The following is a 17,671-nucleotide window of genomic DNA, read 5'->3' on the forward strand; positions in this document are numbered from 1 at the left end:
AGTTGATGGCACAGTGACATAAATTTTAACCGCTATTCTACAACAAGAACACAATAATAAAAAAGAATAAAAAGACAAGATCATGAAGGTGATGGAAAACCACCATGTAGCACTAGACTAAAAGAAAATTCAACAAAATCACAGTTTGCGGTCAGTAGTCACACCTTCATGCACCTTCTTCACTGGTTTGATTCTTAACATGGCTCTCCTTGTCGCCAGGTGGTTTCTCTGTTCTTCAAAACACTTCTTTGGGCATTCTTAAAACAAATTTGCTTTTTTTTTTTCACTAACAATTTGTCTGCATTCCCCAAATAAAAAGTTAGTCCCTTTGGCTGCTCCCTAGTTTTGCGGTCACTGCAGCGGATCTCAGGTGGATCTGCATGTTGGTTTGACGCAAGTTTTACGCCAGATGCCCTTCCTGGCAAAACTCCACATTACATGGACAACAAGCAGGGGTTAGGTTTGAACCTGGAACCTTCTGCACTGGAACAAAGCGCATTTAACCACTTGACCTAAAATAACTTCATTCAAACCTTTCTCGTTGAACTTGTTTTTCAGACTGGTCCTCTCTTTTAATGTCAGGCACTTTAGCCTTGGAACCGCATCTTTTGGTCTGCTTTTTGATGTCCGGACCACCCAACCATTGGTCTGGACATGATCGAGACCACTGGACCAACAGCGCTTCATAGTTTCACCATTAAAGACCAGATTTTAACATACTACATGCCACCTAAAAGGAAACTGAAACTCATTTAGATAAAAATTCAAGGAGCCATATTTTTTGACAGTTCTTGGACTTTTAAAACTTTATGTATTGTCAGAAAATTGTGGAATTTCCACCCTTGGTCAAGTGAGAGTTATTGTCCCAAGTTGAGGGCTTCAACTATCTCTGATTCTTGTTGATAATTGGGGTTAAGATGGAGCATGGGATTGACAGACTGATTGAGGCCGTGTATTAAGGTCATGTGGATGCTGTACTGGACCATCATGGTGAAGAACGAACTGAGCCAGAAGGCGATCTCTTGATTTCCCAGTTGATTTACATTCCTATCCTCACCCAAGATCATGAGCTTTGGGCAGTGACTGAATGAATAAGGTCGTGGATTTCATCAGCATAAATGAGGTTCTTCCATTGGATATCTGGATTTACAGTCAGGGACACGCAGGGTAAGGAGCTCAAATATCCTGGACATGTTTGGAGTAGAGATGCTGCTTCTTCGCATCAACAGGAGCCAGTTGAGGTGGTTTGGGCATATTGGTTAGAAGATTCATGCCAACCTCTCAGAGAACATACTCCACTATACAGCAGGTAAAATAAGCACATCATCATTTTCCTCAGTAAATATATTTCTAAAAGTTCTATTGACATGAAATTTTCACCAGATGTCAGAAACAACCAACATAATCTACACATACAAAGAAATCAACCATAGATGTTCATAAATTAAGTTATGTCTAATAATGTTAAATGATAGTGAAAAAGTACTGAACACCTGAAGAACGTGAGGTGCAAAAAGACATGGAAACCCAAGACACCAGCTGAAATCTCTCAGTACGTAATTAGAAAACAATTCTGCCTCTTGTCAGTGCAAATTAATACCATCTAGTTCAGTCTCAACTGATGGCCTATAAAAAGGTGTCTCACTACCACGTGGTCCAGTGTTGTATAAAGTACCGGAAAATCACACTTAAGTAAAAGTACAGATACCCATTAAAAAAATGACTTTGGTAGAAGTTAAAGTCACCGATTGAAATGCTACTCAAGTAAAAGTCTTAAAGTATCTAGTATTTATTGTACTTAAGTATGCCAAGTAATGTACAACTAAATGTACTCAAGTATTGAAAGTAAAAGTACAAGTAAATGTTAATAATCAAAAACGACTGATTTATATATATATATATATATATATATATATATATATATATATATATTACAAAGCTTATCTAGGCTTGTAAATGACTGGTAGTATTAGTCCAAATACTGAAAATTGTGCACATCACAAAAAAACACTTCAGGAACAAGGTTTCAAAACCTAAACGAGAGTAGACTACTCACTAGGTGTTCACAGGAAACAGTTATTTATTTCTATATGTATTTATTTATTTTCATTGTTACATGGTTTTATCTTTTCTGTTGTTTTGTTTCATTATGTTCTTTTTGTCTCATTCTCTAAAATTGTATTGTAACATTATTAGTCTATTATTATTGACTATTATTGTCTATTATGTAGACTATTATTGTTGTTGCTATTATTAATATATGAATAAAAATAAATTTAAAAATTACAATTTGACTCTTTTACAACAACGAATGCTGTGCCATTAATTATACAGAAAACAAATCAACACAAACGTGCTGATGCGAACAGCTTAATGCTAACTTAACATTGAAAATGTCAGAGACATGCTAACGCATTAGCACCGGTCCCGTTTTTAAGTTATAAAATACATCTATCTACCAACTGTTTCAGAAGACCATAACAGGTCGGTTTAACATAAAAATATTAAATATTACTCACAGACAGGGGCGTAGGTTTGCATATGGACCATAGGGACAAGTCACAACCAATATTTTGGGATGGCAAAATAGTCCCTACCAATATTTAGCATTTTTGTTTATATAACAAAATCATTCACTATTTTTTTTCGAACTCGATACTATAATTTTAGTCGTCACGTTTTGTGTTTTCGACGTGCCAGAGTGACAGGGTTACCCATGTTGCAATTTCATTGGCTCACGTTCTTCTCACATGGACGTAAACAAAGCGCATCTCGTGGCAGGCAGTGCTTAATTTGTAAAGTGGGAGGTCCCAGAGCGCAGAGGATGGGTGGCTCCGGTGCAGTGTTGCCAGATGTACGATAATTATCGTATTTGTACGATAGTTTTGCCCTCTGTACGATGTACGATCAATAATGGGAAAAAACCCAAATATGTACGATAATTTCTGTTGGTTGCCCAAACACGCATCTCTCTCTGACACCCAAGAATCATTTTGCAGGCGTTGCACTCAGGCGGCATCAAAGACACACCACACACAGGGCTGCTGCTGGCTTTGGGCTGCCAGGACAGTCATTTGAATGAGTTCCCATCCAATCTCTGCAGGACAGGACAGGAAGATTCCCCAACCAACAACATCTTTTTTTTTTTTTTTTCAAAACTGTATTTCAACAAATGCAATAACAAACGAACAAAATACAAGAGCAAAGAGATATACAAGAAAAATAAAAAAAAAGTTCAAGTTCCTTATGGAGGTGTCAACATTTTTTCTGTGTTCAACAAAATCTGCACAAGTGGCCATGGCATCGGATGACGACAGCGACCTCGAAGTTGAATTCGACTCTTTCTAGTCTGGTAATTAACATGTTTGTGTTACTTCACAGTCTGGTAGTGCATTTGCGTTCTTTTTGTGCCATAGTTTCCCCATTACTATAATTACTGTTTAAAAATGTGACATAAAATTCTTTGTAAATTAAAAAAAAACCCTCTAAAATAGCTACGTTGTATGCGTTTTGTTTGTTCTCCCAAAATACGATAATTTTGAGGTTTTGATGTCTCGCAAACTCGTAGCTTAAAGCAGATAACCCGTAAGTTGGAGAGGAAATGGTGTCTCACTAATTTAGAAGATCTTCACTTAGCCTGGAAAAAGAGTCTGTTGCTCTATAAAAAAGCCCTCCGTAAAGCTAGGACATCTTTCTACTCATCACTAATTGAAGAAAATAAGAACAACCCCAGGTTTCTTTTCAGCACTGTAGCCAGGCTGACAAAGAGTCAGAGCTCTATTGAGCTGAGTATTCCATTAACTTTAACTACTAATGACTTCATGACTTTCTTTGCTAACAAAATTTTAACTATTAGAGAAAAAATTACTCATAACCATCCCAAAGACGTATCGTTATCTTTGGCTGCTTTCAGTGATGCCGGTATTTGGTTAGACTCTTTCTCTCCGATTGTTCTGTCTGAGTTATTTTCATTAGTTACTTCATCCAAACCATCAACATGTTTATTAGACCCCATGCCTACCAGGCTGCTCAAGGAAGCCCTACCATTATTTAATGCTTCAATCTTAAATATGATCAATCTATCTTTGTTAGTTGGCTATGTACCACAGGCTTTTAAGGTGGCAAGTAATTAAACCCATTACTTAAAAAGCCATCACTTGACCCAGCTATCTTAGCTAATTATAGGCCAATCTCCAACCTTCCTTTTCTCTCAAAAATTCTTGAAAGGGTAGTTGTAAAACAGCTAACTGATCATCTGCAGAGGAATGGTCTATTTGAAGAGTTTCAGTCAGGTTTAGAATTCATCATAGTACAGAAACAGCATTAGTGAAGGTTACAAATGATCTTCTTATGGCCTCGGACAGTGGACTCATCTCTGTGCTTGTTCTGTTAGACCTCAGTGCTGCTTTTGATACTGTTGACCATAAAATTTTATTACAGAGATTAGAGCATGCCATAGGTATTAAAGGCACTGCGCTGCGGTGGTTTGAATCATATTTGTCTAATAGATTACAATTTGTTCATGTAAATGGGGAATCTTCTTCACAGACTAAAGTTAATTATGGAGTTCCACAAGGTTCTGTGCTAGGACCAATTTTATTCACTTTATACATGCTTCCCTTAGGCAGTATTATTAGACGGTTTTGCTTAAATTTTCATTGTTACGCAGATGATACCCAGCTTTATCTATCCATGAAGCCAGAGGACACACACCAATTAGCTAAACTGCAGGATTGTCTTACAGACATAAAGACATGGATGATCTCTAATTTCCTGCTTTTAAACTCAGTTATTGTACTTGGCCCCACAAATCTTAGAAACATGGTGTCTAACCAGATCCTTACTCTGGATGGCATTACCCTGACCTCTAGTAATACTGTGAGAAATCTTGGAGTCATTTTTGATCAGGATATGTCATTCAAAGCGCATATTAAACAAATATGTAGGACTGCTTTTTTGCATTTACGCAATATCTCTAAAATCAGAAAGGTCTTGTCTCAGAGTGATGCTGAAAAACTAATTCATGCATTTATTTCCTCTAGGCTGGACTATTGTAATTCATTATTATCAGGTTGTCCTAAAAGTTCCCTAAAAGCCTTCAGTTAATTCAAAATGCTGCAGCTAGAGTACTGACGGGGACTAGAAGGAGAGAGCATATCTCACCCATATTGGCCTCTCTTCATTGGCTTCCTGTTAATTCTAGAATAGAATTTAAAATTCTTCTTCTTACTTATAAGGTTTTGAATAATCAGGTCCCATCTTATCTTAGGGACCTCGTAGTACCATATCACCCCAATAGAGCGCTTCACTCTCAGACTGCAGGCTTACTTGTAGTTCCTAGGGTTTGTAAGAGTAGAATGGGAGGCAGAGCCTTCAGCTTTCAGGCTCCTCTCCTGTGGAACCAGCTCCCAATTCAGATCAGGGAGACAGACACCCTCTCTACTTTTAAGATTAGGCTTAAAACTTTCCTTTTTGCTAAAGCTTATAGTTAGGGCTGGATCAGGTGACCCTGAACCATCCCTTAGTTATGCTGCTATAGATGTAGACCCGCTGCAGGTCTGTAATCAATGTAGAGAAATTATCGTTTTCCTGACAAGTGTGCAACTGCAAAAAAGCCTACTGGACATGCCTCATGACAAATCGGCCTGACTTCGTTGCAGTCACTAGTAATCAGTGAGGTCTCTGGGTGAAAACACGACTTTTTTCGTGTGTGTGTGTTTTTTTTTGTTGTTTTTTATGTAACGAGTAACGGCATGGCGCATAGAAAATGTATCAGAGTAGAAGTATGCAATTAAGGTTGGAAATGTAGTGAAGTAAAAGTGAAAGTAAGCTGAATTTTAAAAAAAATCAAGTAAAGTACAAAGTCTCCCAAAACGTACTTAAGTACAGTAGTGAAGTATTTTTACTTCGTTACTATACAACACTGACGAGGTCACACAAAAAACATCTCATAAGAGCTCTCTCAAGATCTTCACAACCCTATTGTTGAAAAGATACTGACGGCATTGGTTACGGAAGGATTTCTAAACTTTTGAAGGTTACAGTGAACACTGTGGGGCCATAGTCTGGAAGTTGAATGAACATCAGTTCACCATAAACCAGCCACAACCAGGTGCTCCTCACAAGACTTCTGACAGAGGACTGAAAATTATCAGAAGAGTTGTCTAAACAAATGTTCAGGATTGCTCCCCTAAGTGGACAAGTGGTGAGCAACTGAACAATTGCTTCAAAGAAAACAATAAGTAATGCACTCAACCCGCCATGGCCTGTATGCACGCTCACCACACAAGACTCCACTGAAGAAAAAGCATGTTCAAGCTCGTTAAGGGTGATTATTATTACTACGGGCACTTATTATGTCCTTTGATCATATGTATGAAAAACAGAAAAAGGGGAAATTTCACACTTTTATAGTTCTCTTTACAATGAAAGTGTGTTAAGAAATTTGTTCTAGTAGTCTATGATGACTTTTTCACCTTTTTCAGCATCATATATGCAAATATTGCCGTTTGTGCTTGTCCCCACCCAGACTTTTGATCTTCAATGATAAAAATGAATGGTAAAGAAACATTTTTTCTAATGTTTTAAAATATCTCTGAATAAAATATCGGTAAAATAATCATAACATAATTGGGGTAGTCATGTCATACAAACTGTTGTGATTTTTTAAACAAAATATAGTTGTCCCACACTATTGCCGTAATTTCCACCACAACACTGTAATGTTCCCTTTAAACAGTTTGTATGAAAGATTGTTGGGTAGTTTCTATGGAGATAAACAGTGACATCAGAGCACATGTAATATAGCGCCAAATCACAACAAACAGTTGCCCCAAGGCCCTTTATATTGTAAGGCAATGGTGTGGTGGAAATTACATTTACAAGGCCAATAGTGCCCGTAGTTAAAGAATCACCCTTAAATGTTGCTGCACAACATTTAGACAAACCCATGACATACTAGGAGAAAATGGTCTGGTCAGATGAGACCAAAACTGAACTCTTTGGATACCATAATACACACACCGTAAATGACACTGCACATCACCCCAAAAACATCATACCATCAGTGAAGTTTGGAGGTGGGAACATCATGGTGTGGGGCAGTTTTTCAGCATATCGCACTGGCAGGTTTCATATAACTGAAAGAAGGGTGAATGGAAAATGTACAGAGACATTCTTGATAAAAAATCTACCAGGCTGATGAAGATAAAATGAGGGTGGACATTCAGCAAAACAGTGATCCAACACACAGCCACGGAAAATCTCAGTTGGTTTCAGAGAATGAAAATAAAGCTGTTAGAATGTCCCAGCCAATCAGCTGACTTAAAGCCAATAGAAAAATTATGGAAAGGACTAAAGGTCAGAGTTTATACAACCCCTGGCAAAAATTATGGAATCACCGGCCTCGGAGGATGTTCATTCTGTTGTTTAATTTTGTAGAAAAAAAGCAGATCACAGACATGACACAAAACTAAAGTCATTTCAAATGGCAACTTCTGGCTTTAAGAAACACTATAAGAAATCAAGAAAAAAAGATTGTGGCAGTCAGTAACGGTTACTTTTTTAGACCAAGCAGAGGAAAAAAAATATGGACTCACTCAATTCTGAGGAATAAATTATGGAATCACCCCTGTAAATTTCCATCCCCAAAAACTAACACCTGCATCAGAATCACATCTTTCTCGTTGACATTAACCCTATGTCATGAAATTGACCCTATGGTGTCTTTTTGGAAGGAAATTGTTTTCAACAGTTTTGCTCTATGGCAAGATGCATTATCTTCTTGAAAAATGATTTCATCATCCTTAAACATCAGAAAAGTGTCCAAAATATCAACGTAAACTTGTGCATTTATTGATGATGTAATGACAGCCCATCTCCCCAGTGCCTTACCTGACATGCAGCCCCATATCATCAATGACTGTGGAAATTTACATGTTGTCTTCAGGCAGTCATCTTATAAATCTCATTGGAACGGCACCAAAACAAAAGTTCCAGCATCATCACCTTGCCCAATGCAGATTCGAGATTCATCACTGATATGACTTCATCCAGTCATCCACAGTCCACGATTGCTTTTCTTAGCCCATTGTAACCTTGTTTTTTTCTGTTTAGGTGTTAATGATGGCTTTCGTTTAGCTTTCTGTATGTAAATCCCATTTCCTTTAGGTGGTTTCTTACAGTTCGGTCACAGACGTTGACTCCAGTGTCCTCCCATTCGTTCCTCATTTGTTTTGTTGTGCATTTTTCGATTTTTGAGACATATTGCTTTAAGTTTTCGGTCTTGAACGCTTTGATGTCTTCCTTGGTCTACCAGTATGTTTGCCTTTAACAACCTTCCCATGTTGTTTGTATTTGGTCCAGAGTGTAGACACAGCTGACCTGTGAACAACCAACATCTTTTGCACATTGCGTGATGATTTACCCTCTTTAAGAGTTTGATAATCCTCTCCTTTGTTTCAATTGACATCTCTCGTGTTGGAGCCATGATTCATGTCAGTCCACTTGGTGCAACAGCTCCCAAGGTGTGATCACTCCTTTTTAGATGCAGACTAACAAGCAGATGTGATTTGATGCAGGTGTTAGTTTTGGGGATGAAAATTTACAGGGTGATTCCATAATTTATCCTCAGAATTGAGTGAGTCCATATTTTTTTCCTCTGCTTGGTCTAAAAAAGTAACTGTTACTGACTGCCACAATCTTTTTTCTTGATTTCTTATAATGTTCATAAAGCCAGAAAGTTGCCATTTGAAATGACTTTAGTTTTGTGTCATGTCTGTGATCTGCTTTTTTCTACAAAATTAAACAACTGAATGAATTCCTCCGAGGCCGGTGATTCCAATATTTTTGCCAGGGGTTGTAGAAGAGGTCCACAGAACCTTCAGACTTTGTAATGCGTGAGACTAGTTTCTCCGTACAGGAGGTGTCTTAAAGCTGACATTACCAACAAAGGCATTTGTACGAAGTATTAATAAATTTCAGTAAGCATGTTTAATATTTTTCCATTTTATTATGCATGTCAACAGCACCTACAGAAATGTATTTGAGAAAAATGGTGACGTGATCAATACTTATTTTACCTGCTGTACAGAGAACCTGATTATTTGTAACATCTATTCTGTGACCACCTTTTTTGATATTTTCTTTTCGTAGTGAGGCTTTTCGGTTTAATTCGGCAGAAGTTTACTTTAAAGGACATAAAAGTCCAAGTGGACGATTCCACAGAAATCAGCTGATACACACACACACACACACACACACACACACACACACACACACACACACACACACACACACACACACACACACACACACACACACACACACACACACACGTCACCTCATTTCAGCTTTCACTTCTCAAAATAGTCAGTTTTTGAATAACCTGTTTCTCTCTGAATGAGAGGATAGCATGTTAGTCACGTTTCTACACACACACGAGTCATAAATCTGATCGCAGTTTCTAGTTAAAAACTTGAACGACTGTGAAGATCACAAAGTACATCTCTGACTCATATCCCACCTGTGCTCAGAGGCCTTTTCTTCGAGTTGAGATAATTTCATCTTCAGACTGCATAGGCGTTCCCATGGGTGTCTGTCTGGACCCCAGAGTGTAAACAAAATCCCCCAAAATGTCAAAACCTGTTGGTGAAGGTTTGGTTTCAGTGCTGGCGTGAGGTGAGAAAACGTTCACTTTACCAGCTGAAGTGATCTGAAAGGTTTTTGTTTTGTTTTAAACATTCCATCATCTCGGAATGGTTTGTCATCACACTGTGTGTGTGTGTGTGTGTGTGTGTGTGTGTGTGTGTGTGTGTGTGTGTGTGTGTGTGTGTGTGTGTGTGTGTGTGTGTGTGTGTGTGTGTGTGTGTGCGCACGCACAATGCAGGTTCAGTTCCACCAGCACCTGGTTCCTTTCTGTGTGTTTGTCGAGATCCAGTCTCACTTATGTAGATGTGCATCCTGGAAGGTGATGGTTTGAAAACGTGTCCATAGTGTCTACGAGGGCCTGCGTTTAGAATTTGGACACTGATTTGGGTCTAGATAGAGTCGGACTTTTGGCTTGCAATGAAACTGCTGTAATTGGCAGTGAGTGTACACTCACTCACTCATCTTCAACTACTTACTCCAATTAAGGGTCACGGGGGGCTGGAGCCTATCCCAGCAGTCACTGGGCAATAGGCCAGGTTGATCCTAGACAGGACACCAGTCCATCACAAGGCCACATTTAGACGCAATCACACAATCACAAGCCGGAGGACCTGGCGGGAACCCGCGTACAAACAGGGAAAACATGCAAACTCCATGCAAAGAGGGCCAGGTGGGAAGCGATCCCAGAACCTTCTTGCTGTGAGGGAACAGGAAATTCTGGCAGGTATTTTGTGTTTGACTTGAATTGAAAATCATTAAAGGAATTATTTTCTGCAAAATCTCTTTCATTTGTGTTTTCCCTCGTTGATTCTGGTTGTGATTCCACATTAAACATCCACAGCGTCTCACAGTTTTCCGTCTGTGTGAAAATTACGCCATTAAAAGCAGCATTTCATCTTGAAACGTTTTGCTTTGCGCTTTGTGACGTACCTTACGACAGTCTTGTATCTGAGCTCCTGCTCACACTGTTGGACCCCACCCACTGAGCCGGTCTGCCATCTGTGTGACACGCCCACAAACCTGATGGAAGCGAAAGACACTGTCTGAAGGCTGAGTGGGCGTGGCCATCTGCAGCTCCTTTCCAATTAAAGCAACAGACTCGGAAACAAACGGTGTCTTAAGAGACCTGAAAACGGGTTTTGACTCATCACCTCGGTGTCTGAGGGGATTTTGGACTGCAAATGATAAGATGATGTCTGAAATGAAACTCCAGCCATATTCCAGTGGTTAAAGCTAACGTCAGATGTTTCTGCACAGTGAGATCCCTTTGAAACCAGGTGGGGTATTTTTTGTGTGTGGCATGTTTTTAGTCACCTTGGTCCGACTTATGTTGTGATTTGGTGCTGCAGTATATAAATAAATTGAAGTTTGGTGGGGTTAAGGAATGCATTTGGATTTTGGGCAAGTGATGCTAAAACATTTTGTGCACTAATTAATATGTATATGTCATGGACATGAACAAGTGAAGTTATTCAACATCTCACCATGTCATTTAGGTCCTTCAGACTTTTTTTCAGTAAATGCTTCTGGGGAGCATTAACATGGCTAAAAACATTTTGCTTCTGGGGGAGGGGTGGGGGGCAAAGCTCCCCAGACTCACAACTATGTTGTTGTCCATTCGGCTGCTCCCGTTTTGTGTCCGGGGTCGCCACAGCGGATACAACCAGATCCGCATTGATATTTGGCACAAGTTTTATGCCAGATGCCCTTCCTGACGCAACTCCAGTGTTACCTGGTGTTCCAAAGAGGTCTTCCATCCAAGTACTAACCAGGTCCCACACTGCTTAGCTTCTGAGATCTGACATGATCAGGCTTACACAGAGCCCTCTTTAATTATAAAACATAATTTATTACCAGAGGGTCATAGGGTCAATCCCCCCAACCTGACAGGAAAGTCACTAGGGTGCCTTTGAGCAAGATTCTTTAAGTGCCTCAGGGCACTCAGCATGTTCTAAGATAGTTTAATAATAGTAATTAATGGGTAAATGGTGTCTTAAAGGTAAAATCCAAAGGGCACCCCCCCAAATAAAACCAAACATTTTTTGTTGCCTTTGTGCCTAATGTAATTTTTTCATTTAACAATCTGTTGATTATTCAAAACTCTAAAAATTAAAATGTGAACTTTGACCCTGACTTTGATCTTGTCTCACCACAAGACAGTGAGAATTGTGACTCAATGAGAATTTCCCACTTCCTCCTGAGGAAACGTGAGTGTGCACTGTGTGGGTCGTTGTTAGGTTAAAGGTACGGCAGCGTGCACACACTATTATGTCACCTCTGACCATTTCTGGTAAGAGTGCACGTCTAACCATAACAGTCCATTTGCTACCAATCGAGCTCCGCCCACTCATCACTTCACCTCCGCGGATGAATCACTGCCTGCGCGGGCATCTCCAGTCTTAAATTAGCTGCAGACCTGATTTAAAAAAAAAAAAGTGGTGCAGTGGTTTTTGTCACACAGTCTGAGATTAGACACTTTATCCCCACAGAAGGAGCAGCGTTAAAAGGGTTAATGTTTGATGTATTAAGGTTTAAAAGAACGTTATTTAAATCTGTGGCTTAGTTTTTATGAAACTGATCCAAACCTTGAAAATGACCCAAACTCAAATCAAAAGTGAAAAAAAAAAACAAAAAAAAAAAAACTTATTTCCAGTCAAAACCAAAAATGAAAATTGATAAACGATTAAGTTTAAACCAGGTGTCTGTTACTTTTCCTCAGTTTAATTTATATAACAAACTGTCCAAGTGCTGGAGGTAGAAAGTCTAGATCAGGGCTGCCCAATTTGAGGTTCATGGTTCAGTAATGGCCGCCTCCCTTTTTGTTTTGGGTAACAAAGGCATTTGACAAGTTGTCTGCAAGTTAATTACTTTTACGCTAAACAAAGTGTTTGTTATTTTGAAGATTGAGAATGTTAATTTTCTGTAAAATATAGTACATTTAATTGTGCTGTAACTTTTTCAACTGCTCCCATTTTGCTCAGGATCCTTAAGCTAATGCAACTACAGATGTGTAAAAAGATCAAGACACTGGTGATCTTTGAACCTTAGACAGACATTCTCGTTGTGAGGCAAGAGTGTTACCACTGTAATGGTAAATATGCTTGTTTTTGGCTTGTGGCCTTACATCCAGATTAAATTATGGCCAATAAAAATAAAGATTTTGGGTAACTGATCTAAAACGTACGCAACTTATGAGTACGTGACAAACTCCCGTTTAACATGAAGAAACCTTGAGCAGACCAGAGCCACTGGGGTGGCCATCTGCTTTGACCATTCCATCAAAGGCATGAATAAATAAATAGTGGAACAGTAACCGTGAACATGCAGACCAGAGTCCTGGAGAAGCCATGGTTTTCCTCTCTATACTACAGGGTTTTTAAGTTATGGACAATCTCCGTGACCAAGTAATTCAACCTCATCTCCTCTTCATTTACCATGCCTTGGTATTTGTGTTTGCCTTCTGTGTACATTTTACTTTGCCCTATTGTTGCACATTTCTATTATCACTGCTGCTGTGACACTGCAGGAGTAATCAAAGAATAGCTAAACGGTTTTCAAATGTCATATAGATGAAAATATTTATTTACAATCAAGCTGTTAACACTGATAATAATCATGATGTGAAGCCCAAATTTCCTTCAAAAACAATTTATTAAAAAATATATTAAATAAAATAGTCATTTTCATTGAATAATAGGTCTTACAGTACAACTACATGCCAGACGACACCATCTATGTTGCCAAAAACCGATCCACTGGTCTACTGTATGAACACTGTTGATTGGCATCCGACCCATCAGTTCTGGCAAATATTCCTATGATATTTACATTAGAGTACTTATTACTGCTACATAAACAAACCATACTCTTAGGAGTAATGTTTTTAACCAAACGCTCCACCAGGCTTCAATATCTCCAATTGTCTGTTTGCTAAAGAAAGTCCACCATGTAGACTTCTGGGCTGAACTTCTAGACAGAACAGTTTCCAGCGGAACTGTCCAGATTAAGCCCAGCACTTGATGTGTCTCTGTTAGAGAGCCAGAGTCCCTGGAGTTTTGTGTTAATGCAGCACTTTCAGGCTTGTGGGCGACTAAAGGTCTTCCTGTGCTTGTGCAAGAAGAGTTTAAGTCAGTTGAGGTATTATACTTTGATATGTCCCTCATGAAAATCTGGAATAGATTCAAGATTTTGCCACTTTTCAGCTCAAAACAAGGCCATGCTAGATGAAACCATGGCCATGCAGTCTTTGCTGTCAAGCTGTGATGAACAGGCTGTGCCACCCAATCAAAGTGACCATTACCCAGTAAGTCCCACCTCCCCGGCATGAACAATAACAACACTGACAAAAATAAATAAGGCAAACTCATAACCGGTACGGAAACTCCAACATGAAATCTTGAACAACGCGGTTCAGTGGCAGCTCTGAAATCCAGTTCCTTCCTCTGCACAGCTCCACGATGCGCTTCCTGCACAGTTCCTGCAGCGTTGGCTTCCATTTCCTGTACGGGATGCTCAGGCTTTTCTTTGGAGAGTTGCTGTAATGCTCCAGCAGGGCAAAGAGTGTCAAGAAGGTGCGCTCGCTGCCCACCAGTGAGAACTTTTGCCTTTTGTACTCAATGCGGACACTAACCGGTCCACTCTCTGCCCGGTAGGACAGCGTGAAGAAGACGTCTTTCTGCCGGCTGTCGCGGATCAGATAACTGCCCAGCGCAGCATCCCGCAGCATGCGGTGAGCGTCCTCCACCCCTAGAGGGCCCCAGTAGAAGCCGCTGCGCTCGAGCTTGGCAGCTGTATCCGTGATGAGCGTGAAGTCCTTCTGGCAGCGGAAGGGAGGAAAGTGAGTGAGGAACACTGAGGGGGTCAACACAGAGTTTGGGTTGTGGCTTGTGCCGCTCCGAGCCTGAAGCAGCTGGGACTCTGTGCGCCGTGGACTTTGGGTGGGATCCTGCCTGGGCAGCAGTGATGATGGTGGTGATGACGATGAGGAGGAGGAAGACAACTGCGTCTTGTCATGGCCTTCCACAGAGCTGTCGGCTACCATCCTACAGGGGAGAGTGGTTCCAAACCCTCTCCCATCTCTATTCGCCACACTGACATCCTGAAAGAGACACGCACATTGTTAGTATTATTATTTAAAAAAAAAAAAAAAAAAACTTTTTTTCTATAGAACTGTGGTTAACAGTAGCTAGCTATGAAATTAGCTAATAACCACGTGAACGTTAAAATTTATGTATTTGCACTGTCTCGATTCTCAGGTAACGCAAATTACATACAGTATTTTTTGTAGTGTAAGTCACCGTTTCTGATAGTTTGGGGGGCCCTACAACTTATACACTGAAAAATCATGAGTTTGTAAAATGCAGTAACTATTTATATAGGACTTCCACAAGAATCAGAGCACTAAACAAAATAAATGCCAGTAAAGGTCTTTCTTTAACAGGTGCGACTTATACACTGGAAAATAACGTAATAATTATTCATTTCTGCACATTACCGAGGCACCTGTGCCTCAAATGGACTTCACCCAAATAGTACTGGCAGTAGTGGCGGTGCCATTTTTGAGGTTCTGCAAATGTGTTTATAGTCGTAGTCTGTCTTTTAAATTAACTCAATATTCATTAATTTTATTATTTAACAGTTAATATTAATAAAACATTTTAAATCCTGTGTTACTGTCACTTAATGCACAAATGTTTAATCAGCTTTATGTTTTACACACACAAACACGTGTGTTCATCAGTTCAATAAAACACAGACAATATGAGTAAAAATAATGACATCAGACTCCGTCTGTCTCTGAAACCACAACAGGTTCTTCCGGTACAGAATTGACCTTTTACCTGTCTGCGCTCAACGCAAACTAAAAGTCGGCAGCTGTGAAGGCTTCTGTCACAATAACTATAGATGCAATATATTTAAATACTTTATTAATTTAATTGGGCAAAGTGTTTGTTGGAATTATTACCCGAGGCAAAAATATTGCCACCGGGAATTGCGAAGACTTTGCATCCGTCCGTCCGTGCACAGCATAACTCTAGTCCTGTTACTGCCACTCTTCAAATTCACAGAGAACATTCTTGGGACACAGACTTTGAACAAGATCAAAGGTGGCTAACCCTGACTTGCTTTAAGAGGTCAAAAGGTCACATTGTTTTCTACTTTATGCTAAGTGTACTTTAGCATTGAGTTATATTTTTAGTTTATAGGTTATCCTTGTAAAGTTAAAATGGACAGTTGGTGACTAGTAATTTCATAAATCAAAATTGTCTTTTAAAAAGAAACAAATATTGGATCTTAGTTGGTACTTATTTTGAAGACTGTCACATTGTCATTTTCTCTTTGAAAGTGATCCGTTAATTTTTTTTTATTTGTTTTTTAAGCAACGTTGGGGAGGTTTAAAAGTGATAAATACCTTCTTTTAACATTTCAAAAATGATTTTTAAAAACTGTGAGTACACGCCGTAATTGTCATTATGACCTGAATTCGTGTTCAGATCAGCGGTGAAAAACTCGTTTTCGTATTTGCACTTGAACGCATCATAATAAATATGCACACGAAGGCAGCCGTCAAAAAACGAAACGATAGTAAAATCTGTAGACTCGTCATTATTTTTGTTACAATATCTTCGTTAACAACCGCTTTTAATGTGCATTTCGTTCCCAAATCCTTAACAAAAAGCGTCATTAATGCCCCAAACAAAAACACACAAAGCATCAGAAACCATCCGCGTGTTATGCGCTTTGAATAAAGCGACGTTCAGTTTTCTCACCGTTTTGCTTTACAACTGCAGATATGTGTAATCCTGGACGGTAATCCGCGTACTCCGAAGCTGTGCGTCATTCACAGATACCAACCTCTGTGACCGAGTTTTATGTATGTGGCCCCGCCCACTGCCCGCCTACTGCCCGCCTACTGCCCGCCCACCGAAAGTAAACTCCGTTCCTTTCGCTTCTTATCAGCCAGCTCGATTTCAGAAAACCAACAAACCCAAAAGGCGTTTTACAAAAAAACAGCTGACGATTTGTGCTAAATAGTCCTTCAAATGAGGGCTAAGTAATTTCCTTGCCAAAATACACATGCAAATTTACATTGAAAATTAAAAAAAAAAATTCGTAGTTTTATTAATCTGCATGCAAACGCATCAACTAACATACAAATAATAAAACTTGCTTTTTTTTTCTTTCTTTCCTTATAAAATATAATACCTTTCTACTAGTCTTAATGGTTAACACTGCTGCCTCACAGCAAGAAGGTCATGGGATCGATTCCCACCTGTGGCGTTCCTGTGTGGCGTTTGCATGTTCTCCCCGTGTTTGCATGTGTTCCGTCCGGGTGTTCTGGCTTCCTCCCACATTCAAAGACATGCAGGTTAGGTGAACTGTATTTTTTAAAATTGTCTGTAGGTGTGTATGCGGGTGTAAATGTGTGTTTGTTTGTCTACATGTGGCCCTGCGACAGACTGGCGTCCTGTTCAGGGTGCACTGCACATCAGGCCCTGCTAGGATAGGCTCCAGCCACCCCTCCCCGTGACCCTTAATTGAAGTAAGCAGGTATAGAAAATGGATGAATGGACACTTCTAGTATAAATTGAACATTTAACAAAAATTACATGCGATTAATTCAAAATTTGGTGGTTTGGTTAGCACTGCTGCCTCACAGCAAGAAGGTCATGTTTGCATGTTCCCTCTGGGTGCTTTGGCTTCCTCCCATTTCCAAAGAAATGTAGGGTAGGTGAATTGGTGACTCTAAATTGACTGTAGGTGTGCATGTGTGTTTGTCTGTCTGTATGTGACCCTATGTCAGACTGGTGTCCGTCCTGTCCAGCGTGTACCCTGCTTCACGCCCTATGACGGATGGAATAGGCTCCGGCCCCCCTGTGACCCTTGAATGGACTGAATGAACAGTTCAAAATTCAATTAAAATAAATGCACATAGCAAAAAGAATTAACAGCAGGCTTTAAAGTGAACACACTTGTTTGTTTTTGGTTCTAAGTCAGGATCAAACTTACTGAACATTCTGAG

General features: G+C 39.7%; 1 protein-coding gene across 1 annotated transcript; it reads right to left on the reverse strand.

The window, feature by feature from the left end:
* Positions 1-13,657: 13,657 nt before the first annotated feature.
* socs1a (suppressor of cytokine signaling 1a) lies at positions 13,658-16,492 on the reverse strand. Its single transcript, XM_034191056.1, has 2 exons — positions 16,419-16,492; positions 13,658-14,746 (listed from the first exon to the last, which is right to left on the reverse strand). The coding sequence occupies exon 2, from the start codon at positions 14,687-14,689 to the stop codon at positions 14,012-14,014; it is 678 nt and encodes a 225-aa protein (XP_034046947.1). The 5' UTR covers positions 14,690-14,746; positions 16,419-16,492; the 3' UTR covers positions 13,658-14,011.
* Positions 16,493-17,671: the final 1,179 nt, after the last annotated feature.

Source organism: Thalassophryne amazonica, chromosome 16 (genome assembly GCF_902500255.1).
Source record: "Thalassophryne amazonica chromosome 16, fThaAma1.1, whole genome shotgun sequence".
Classification (NCBI taxonomy): domain Eukaryota; kingdom Metazoa; phylum Chordata; class Actinopteri; order Batrachoidiformes; family Batrachoididae; genus Thalassophryne; species Thalassophryne amazonica.